Genomic DNA, 8,779 nt, shown 5'->3' with positions numbered 1-8,779 from the left:
CCCTTCTCTTCCCTTCTCCTTTCCGTCTTTCCCTCTGTTCATCGCCGGCTGTTACAGTGGGACAGACTTCACAACTATGTGCCTAGCGGTAGGCCTTTGAACGGTGTGCGCCGCGTGCGCCTACCTTTCCCCCCGTTTCAGGATCTTCCCGAACCCTCGGCTCTTCCGTTCTTTTGCCTATCGTCCGTCTTACATCACGCGTCATCGGTCGGTTTTCTCTTCCCCGCGGCGCGTACCCTGCACGTCGGCCGGCGTCGGCACTCGTTTACCCCGTCGCGCGTGGAACGCGGCTGGTAAACAAGCAAATTGGGCGCCGAGTTTTCCGGTTATCAGACTCGGACCAGACCGAGATCGGAGCGACGACGGGAAAAAAAATCGGGCGACGACGTCACGTCCCCCGATGGTAAACAGGCGAGACGGGATGCCCGAGTGATTTGCCGCGTATTTGGGTATCGATTGTGGTGCGGGCACGCTAGTTATGTTCGAAACGTCGAGTACAGCTGAGAAGTGGAACGCCGCCGCGAACGTCCCGTCGAGATCGGAGCACGAAGCGACAAAATGAAAGCGCTGCTCGTGATTTGCGCCGCGGCAATTTTTCACACGACCTTCACGGCTTCGCGCAGCGACGAGGATCACGAAGTAAGTATGTACGAGCCCCAAACGCGACAAGACATTTCTCTTTCTCGAAACTCATCTACGATCGGAGACCCGTCCTGCGAAGCTGTCATCTGATTTTATTTCTTTTTTCTTCGCATTTTTTAATCGGACTTACACGAAATTCTTTCGCAGTAAGTCATCGTTGCGTAACACCCCCCAAAAACATTACCCATCTGTGTAAAGGAATATTTTCTTTTTCTTGTGCACTTAAAGATCGATGAAATTTTTTCTTTTATTTTAAAGCGTATTAACACTCGATTCGAAATTTGATAGAAAAAGAATTTAAGAAAAATTTTTCTTTTTATGTTATTCTTGTATCCTCGATATGCGAATAATGATAACTATAACGATAACTATAAATATGGTCAAAGCGGATGTTGCTGTTGGTGCTTAATATTTTTGCGTAAATTTATATATATTTTTCATGCAAAAACTTATTATGCGAAATTAAAAACTTTTAGAGAGCCTGAAATGTCTATAAAAAGTCTCGAATACTTCAGAAATTTTTTATTTTCGTAACACCGTACGCGTTATGTCACTTCAATTAGCGCTATATTTTATTTTCAAGAATCTAATAAATATTTCATCTGATTTCTTCGAAAAGAAGACTTCTTAGGCTTTTCAAGACTTTCGCGTTATTGAAGATCATTCAGATTTTTTTCAGGACTCGTAAAAATTATTAGTTTCAAGCGATGTTTGCAGTTCGAATTTTCATATGACGAAACACTTTAAAAATCTTCCCGAATTCGAACGTTCGCCACTACCCGAGAGTATTCGTGGCCGCAAGGACGCGTTGCGCTTGGCTCTTACTTGACCACCCCTACTTGTCTTTGCTCTCGTAATTTTCATGCACGCGGTGCATTCGAAAATCTGTCTGGCTACCGACACAGGCGGCTACGCCATTGACGGGAAACGATCTTGCGGCGTGCCGTTTCTCAGAAGTAAAACGCTCTTCCTCCCCTTGCGCTCTCTCTCTCTCTCTCTGTGATCGTTCTCTCTCCTCTTCTCCGCCTCCGCGTTCTTCTTATCCACGCGTCAAATGCCGGCGTCCTTTGATGTCGCTACGACCGTGTCAGCCTTTTACGTATACCGCGCGCGCAGTCACGCCGGTCATCGATCTCTCTGTTTTGATGGATCGCCTCTTACGATACGACATACATCCCGATCGCATTTACTTTGTACGCGGCCCGAGATAAACGCGGGTTCTCTGCGTGTCGCGGTCGGTGCGATATGCATTCGTCGTTATCTCAAACCCCATACGAGATAAATACAGCTTATAGGAAAACTGTTACAAGTTGATTGTGAGGGATTCTCGTTTATTTTTATGCCCTAGAGCGCTTTAATCATCGACTGTGGATGTGGAATCTCTGGGACTCTTACTTTGTGATTTTGACCAATTATATCTTATTTTTCTAGAAAAATAAATAAAACTAATTGATTCTGCACAATTAATGGTGGAAAAATATCAAGAATTACAGCAGAAAGTATACGTGTACAGAATAGAAAATAAATTTATTTCCCTTCTTTTTATATTTCTGAAAGTTGTTCCTGAGACTTTACATCCCCTAATGTATAATATACTAAAATTAAGGATTAAAGACGCCGTGAATTCGGACTTAAAAAAAAAAGGTTGAATCTCAGGAAATAATTACAGCATCGAAACTTTACACGATTAAATGTCTCAATACCACGTTGCAGATATATGCAAAGAAAGGAAATTATAAGCTGATCGGTTATTTGTTGTTCAATTTGACGTCAGGATTGCTCGTGATTGTATAATCGGCATCATATAGGATTTGATTTCCTGATCACTGCAACACAAGTCTGATGTTGAACTCTCTACTTTTTCTACTTTTCAGGTACAAATTTCCACGAAGACGCAAGATGTCGAGCGTAAGGCAGATAATGCGAGATTGTTACACGATCAAATTTCGACGACGATCGTCCCGTCCGACGAAGAGGGTGATTTAAAGCGTAGGGAGAAAGCTTGTTGCTCGCGGAACAAAAATCGCGCGCATCGACCTCGTAAGTTGAAATCGAGAAACTCGACGAGGGGCGATAAGGGAGGAATTAAACAACAGACGAATCGCATTTCACTTGCCGCGAGGATTTCTAACGCGAGCAGTCGTACGAGGCCGAAATCGAAAAATTCGAGGAAGGGCAATAAAGGAACTAAGCAACGGGCGAATCGCTTTTCATTTGAAATGGATCTTTTTGGCGAGAGCAATCTTGATAAAAACGACGACGCGGACGTTGTCGAAAACATTCGCGAAACTCTCGACGATTACTATCCGTTTCACGGAGGATTGGAGTCTCTCCTGGCGAGATTGGTCGAAGCGCTCGGGAACAGTTCCAAAGAGGGGAACAATTCCAAAAAGGTCAACAATACCGAGCCCGACGCGTCCAACTCGAGTGCCGTCATCGACGAAGGCGTCGTCAGCGCGAGCGAATTCGACGAGGAAGACCGCTGTCAGAAGTGGCTGGACGTGAGGGAGAAGATCGAGAGGGCCTTTCCGGGTAAAAACGAAACTTCATAATTGAGCTCGCGAAAAATGCATTTCGCGAGATGTATACCGTCCTCATTATATACGTGGACGACATCCGACGTGTGTCTGTGTTGGGTGTTGCGTGTGTCCGCAGGATCCGTCGCCGACCTGCCAGCGTGTCCCTGCCTGTATCCGAGCGTCGACATCTTCTACGATCACCAGGGGATCTGGGACAAGAAGCGCGACAAGAAGTTCGCTTGGCGCGACGTGAGCAAGGACAAGGACCGGATGGGGATCTACAAGTCGGGCGCGGTTTACTGTGTGCAGACACTACCCACTCTGGAAAGTGAGAGCGCCGCCGCGCAACATTGCTGCTACGATGAGAATAGAAAACTATTGACCCGCGGTTCCGGCGCCGGCACACCGTACATTGTCAGCCCGGACATCTCGTCTCTGCTGCACGACAAGATCGACCTCTTGCCTTGGCGGCTTTGCAAGGGTGACTTCACGAGGTACACACTCGCGCACGACGCCCGGCGGGCATTCCCGTTCTTGCATAAATAAATTCGCAATCGAAAAGTACAAAATATATTTTAAGCGATTATTTATGTATTTTAACGATTTCAGTTTTAAGCAGTTTTATTTTATGCATCGTAACAGGTTGTCTCATGGTGATTATCTATAACCGGAGCTATTAAAGTTTTTTGAAACATTTACAAAAGATAAATACTATATCTAAAGTACAACGGGGTAATTTGAATAGTGGGATAATTTTGATAATAGTAAGCATTTGCAAAAATTTCAGAAAAATGAAAGATTTTATAAGATACATTTCATTCTATCAGTGTCTGATGTAATGAAATGTATCTTAAAATCTCTTATTTTTCTGAAATTCTTGCAAATGCTTATTATTATTCAAATTATCCCCACTATTTAAATTACCCCGCTGTACCCTAATATAAAATTTTAAATGACAGAAATGGCCAGAAAGTAAAATATGTGCTATTCAATAATTAATAATTTTAATTTTTAATTATTTTTAATTATATTACAGAATATTTTACCATTATATCCTATAATGAAAATTCTATGTATCTCTTGTGTATGATGAGACATACAAAACTTGTTAGGCAGACGATGTATTAATGAGATTGCACAGAGAGGAATGAACAGAATATTCATTCCCATAATACGAATCACTCATCTTTTGGATTTGAGAAAAAAATATATTCTTATGTATTTTTGTTATATTGCAGGTACAACGAAGCGAGAGTACCTAATAACGGCAATGAATGCGAGGTAAATCCAGACGACGAGGAATATCAACGTCAAGTGGAAAAAGCGAAAAATTATTGAGATACGATATTGCCGCGATTGTACCAAAAAAAAGAGCAATACTTGCCTAATTTCCACTTCAATTGTGTTCCCGAAAGAGAATAGTCTAAGAAAAATTCCTATTTATTTCCTAATATTTCTCTTTCTTTGTACATTAATTATTTTAGTTTCACATCAGCATGAAGAGACTAATTTAAAAATGCCGTGTGCTATTGACTGTTAAAATTATTTTCTTGTTTCGCGTGATGATATATTACGACAATTACATACTAACTGATTAACCAGAGACCGACGAAGTATTAACGAAGGCTTAAACTATTTATTTTCCTCATATAATGAGGGAAATGCGAAAAAAAAATTATACGCAATATCACACGGTATTCCAAGTATCATTTATTTATACAATAATTTATATTTAGGAGACTGTCTACCTAATCAAGGTACAAATAAAATGTCTTGTTTCGTACGTCACACAGCTATTAATTGAAATTACGTCCTACAATGCAGTGTTGTGTCGTATATACTTTTAAGACTTTTAACATTTGTATATTTTTTATCGAACTCCTCCTTTTTGCTCCAATATCCTTTTTTTACTTCTCGAGACCACAATCGCGCGATTAACATAATCAATAGCATGATCTTATTGCCTCTTCTTTCAATCAACAAATCAGTATTTTTGATTGCTACTTCTTTCACATTTTGCTCGGGCGTCTAATGCAAATTGGCGCGCTAAGGCATTACGATTTTATAACGAATTGGTGATCGCTAGATACTACATTGCCTTAAACATTTGGGGAAATTTGAGCTCGTATACGTCAAAAGAGACAAACAATCATAACATTTATAAGTAAAACATATTAATATTTGTACAGTGATTTCAAACAAAGTATTACAAATAGTTTTAACATATATTGTACGTTACTTGTAAAATTTTTCTCATTTTACGTAATAAATATCACAAGATTTGTTGATTGTAATTAATGCAGGATAACAACAATTTTCCAACGTAATTTGGACGTTGACGAGTGCATTTCTTTAATTCATGAATTTCACCTGTATAGGTAGTTCTATTATTTCTAAATCTTTACGTTTTTATGTAACAATAGATGTTTCAAAAATCGTCATCCGATTAATCAATATTGATTAATTAATAGAGATTTAATATAAAAATCATATAACGGATCACCTATTTTTTCTGAAGTATATTTACACTAAAAATAATTCGTTATCGAGCTGATAATCAATAAACAAATGCAAAATTAAATTTTATCAAATCATTTGGAATTTTTTAATCATATTTCATTCGACAATTGAATTGGATCAAACACGAATTGAATGCGAGCGAACAATGCTGAGCATTTTGTCCAGATGTTGACCGTTCGTTCGCTTGTATACATGCCTTAAAATGGCACAGGTAAGAAGCATGGGGGAGATACTAAGAAGATCGTGACTTGCTAGCATTGGCTTCCCTAAGAAAAAACGATGCCGAAGATGGAGAGAGGAACCAAGCGAAACATCGAAAGAAATCTTCTTTCGAGCAATTCGGTAATCTGCCAACGTTAGATAAGCGAATTGATAATTTGATGAATGAATAATTCTTTCGTTTTCTCATCTTGAAAACTGTATAGATATCATATAGCAAGTCGAGGAATTTTTAGATCTGTCCTTTTTAGCTGAACTGATTGCACTAGTTCAGAGTTCATCTCTCTTTTTCCAATGTAGAAAGAGAAAGATAAACTGTGACCTAGTGCAGTCAGTTCAGCTGAAAAGAACAAGCCTTGAAATTCCCCCGACTTGTAATATATATTTATTTAACAATAAGATATTTATTCTGTACACATGTAAAATGAAATACCTATGTGGCTACCAGTGTATGTGTGTATGTATGTATGTACGTATGTGTGCAGGAGGAATACGGCTCGTCGTCATGGTTACCGCTTACAAACGTGAGCTAGCAGCGGTCGTACACTTGTCAAATGTACCGTAAGGTTTGATTTCAAGTGGCTTACGACGCAGGAGCGTTCACCCGACACTTCGACGCATATGTTTTAACGCTGCGTATAAATAATAAAGATGGATTGGGCTACCGATCTCGAGATCACTTCGAAGAAGGTAAAAGAATCGATATTTAAAAGACTTTCTTGAGACATGATAGAATCAACAAACAAGTTAATTATCTAAGAACGTGATAGTTCTCTAAGGAATTCTAAGTGTGACCGCTACAGTTAAGTTTGAGTAAAAAATTGCACCGATTAACTTGCAGCTGCTACCTCGCCTAGGTAGACGTGCAGGTCAGAATATTTTGCTGGAGGAGAGCAAGTCCGACGATGACCCCCTGGAGAGCCCTGTTTCCTTATCGTCCGCAAAGTCTGCATCTATGCAAAGACCGATAGCTCCACCCCGGTCGAGGAAAACTGGCTGGGGCGACGAATTGAAAAGCGCCAAGTAAGTATAAATTGTAAATTTACGAAGCCAACGCGAGTTTAGGTAGATATACGAGTATTAAAAAATTGTAAACCCCCTTTTCCGCCTTTGTCTAATCTATGTGCAATAAAACTGTTCGCAGCAGACTTCTAGTGTCTCGAAAAGAGATAAAAAAAGTTTACTACACAAATAGTTAAATTGCACATGAAGAAAATGAAGTAAGACACTAAAGCATTTTTAGCGCACGTATATTCACGTCTTATTGTTAGACTCGTGTTGGTTGGATTCATATTAAGTTTATAGTTTGTAATACGCAAGCTCGCATCAATTTTACTCAATGCAAGTAATAATTCCACGAAGTGGAGTTTGATATATCTCCAAAAGACATATAATATAGAAGATAATAACAGTAAATGAACGAACTAAACTTGTTAATGTAATTTAAGTACACACAGCCACACTGTCAAACGATTTCTTTTTCATTACAGATCAAGGACGACGTCAAATATTATTGAACAGTGAGTACAATGCGTAGAAATTACTAAATTCAAAAGAATTAGATCTCTAGCTATTGATGAATTATTTTTTAGGGAGCGTTTCCGAGTGATTGAAAAGGAGGAACAAGAAGACGGTGAGTCGATTTGGAACAAGTCATATTAAGAGCTTGTAATACTACTGTTCAATTAGCAATTCATTTCCAGTCATTTAGATTAATTTTTTTGATGTTATTTTTTAATATTGAGAAAAGGAGGCAGGAAAAAATTTAGATATTCATTATATTTCTTTACCACTCGCTCTATCTTCAATATTATTGAACTTTGCATTTGTAGATATACCAGTAATACCAGATTTGGATGAAATTCAGGAGGATAACATCTCGTCTGATATTGCAAGCGCACCTGCGTAAGTATTTTTTATTCTTATTATTGGCATTCTTGTGAAAAAAATGTATATTAAAATTCTTACACGAGAGTCGCGTACGAAAAGATAATTTATAATTTTATAATAATTTTATCTCGTCTGATATTGCAAGCTCTCCTGCGTAAATATTAAAGTTCCTACACGAGAGTCGCGTACGAAAAGATAATTGTATAATTTTATAATAATTTAGACGTAAAAATATTAAAATTATCAGTCTATCGTCCCAATAATAGGGAGAAAGATAATTATTATAATTATTAAAAATGATAAATTATACAAGTATTTGTTTTGCGTTTCAGTTTCTTGTTCTTTTAACTATAATAATGTATAATTGTGTGTGAAAAATGTAATTTGTTTCCGTAAAGAAAATATTTTTTTGTATCCGCGAGATGGAGATTAAATTAATAAAGTATAATTTTCAGAGTCAATGCAAACAGAGTGACTGCGTACGAGGAGCTGGACACTGACCTGGTGAAAAATGCCGCGTACACATCGTTGGATGGCATCAGTCTTTCTCTCCTCGCAGACAAGCTGTACAATGAGAATTTAGTGAAGGAACCGGATGAAGTTTGGAATTGGAATCTTCTTTTCACGCAAATTTCCTCGGAGATCAATAGCGAGACGCAAAAAAAGATCCAGGCCTAATGACACACGTCAAATACAAAAACTATAATACTTATATATAATTAACGAAGTATTTTTGTATCTTGAAATAAACTTCGTGCTTATTATAACGTTATTGCTTCAGTTATGTGTATCATTCGTCAGCGATATTACCTTTAAATCATTTCCCGAAACTCGCGGAAACGATCCGTGAAATTAAACATTGTTTTCTCTCGTAAGAAAATAAAAATAGTCGGTCACTTTAATTTAAAGATCTTTCGAGAGGGCAAGAGAGAACTCCCCGGACAAAGGGATCGGCGCGAGGGAATAAAAAAAAAGTTGTGAAAAAACTT

At 38.5% G+C, this 8,779-nt stretch overlaps 2 protein-coding genes across 4 annotated transcripts; both read left to right on the top strand.

Annotated features, from left to right (window-relative positions):
• The first annotated feature begins 348 nt into the window (after window positions 1–348).
• Window positions 349–4,944, top strand: LOC105456611. The gene is made up of 4 exons (XM_011700797.1): window positions 349–639; window positions 2,517–3,174; window positions 3,298–3,655; window positions 4,400–4,944. The coding sequence occupies exons 1-4, from the start codon at window positions 559–561 to the stop codon at window positions 4,497–4,499; spliced, it is 1,197 nt and encodes a 398-aa protein (XP_011699099.1). The 5' UTR covers window positions 349–558; the 3' UTR covers window positions 4,500–4,944.
• A 589-nt stretch (window positions 4,945–5,533) lies between these two features.
• Window positions 5,534–8,562, top strand: LOC105456612 (intraflagellar transport protein 43 homolog A). 3 transcript variants are annotated; one of them, XM_011700800.1, is made up of 7 exons: window positions 5,534–6,023; window positions 6,386–6,590; window positions 6,742–6,923; window positions 7,391–7,420; window positions 7,493–7,533; window positions 7,733–7,805; window positions 8,246–8,562. In XM_011700800.1, exons 2-7 carry the CDS (start codon window positions 6,552–6,554, stop codon window positions 8,466–8,468), a joined length of 588 nt encoding a protein of 195 aa, XP_011699102.1. In that variant the 5' UTR covers window positions 5,534–6,023; window positions 6,386–6,551; the 3' UTR covers window positions 8,469–8,562. The 3 variants fall into 3 exon arrangements, with proteins under 3 accessions (XP_011699102.1, XP_011699101.1, XP_011699100.1); XM_011700799.1 differs by having other exon boundaries at window positions 5,534–6,274; XM_011700798.1 differs by having other exon boundaries at window positions 5,534–6,590.
• The last annotated feature ends 217 nt before the right edge of the window (window positions 8,563–8,779 follow it).

This window comes from Wasmannia auropunctata, unplaced genomic scaffold (assembly GCF_000956235.1).
Source record: "Wasmannia auropunctata unplaced genomic scaffold, wasmannia.A_1.0 LD335630.1, whole genome shotgun sequence".
NCBI classification, from domain to species: domain Eukaryota; kingdom Metazoa; phylum Arthropoda; class Insecta; order Hymenoptera; family Formicidae; genus Wasmannia; species Wasmannia auropunctata.
This window is presented reverse-complemented; position numbering and strand designations above follow the sequence as displayed.

Bases quoted from the DNA above. Each gene is read 5' to 3' on its own strand.
- LOC105456611 (XM_011700797.1), top strand. From the start codon at position 559: ATGAAAGCGCTGCTCGTGATTTGCGCCGCGGCAATTTTTCACACGACC. The intron at 640-2,516 runs GTAAGTATGTAC...TCTACTTTTCAG, and splicing joins GCAGCGACGAGGATCACGAA to GTACAAATTTCCACGAAGAC. The intron at 3,656-4,399 runs GTACACACTCGC...GTTATATTGCAG, and splicing joins TGCAAGGGTGACTTCACGAG to GTACAACGAAGCGAGAGTAC.
- LOC105456612 (XM_011700800.1), top strand. From the start codon at position 6,552: ATGGATTGGGCTACCGATCTCGAGATCACTTCGAAGAAG. The intron at 7,534-7,732 runs GTGAGTCGATTT...TTGCATTTGTAG, and splicing joins AAAGGAGGAACAAGAAGACG to ATATACCAGTAATACCAGAT. The intron at 7,806-8,245 runs GTAAGTATTTTT...TATAATTTTCAG, and splicing joins GATATTGCAAGCGCACCTGC to AGTCAATGCAAACAGAGTGA.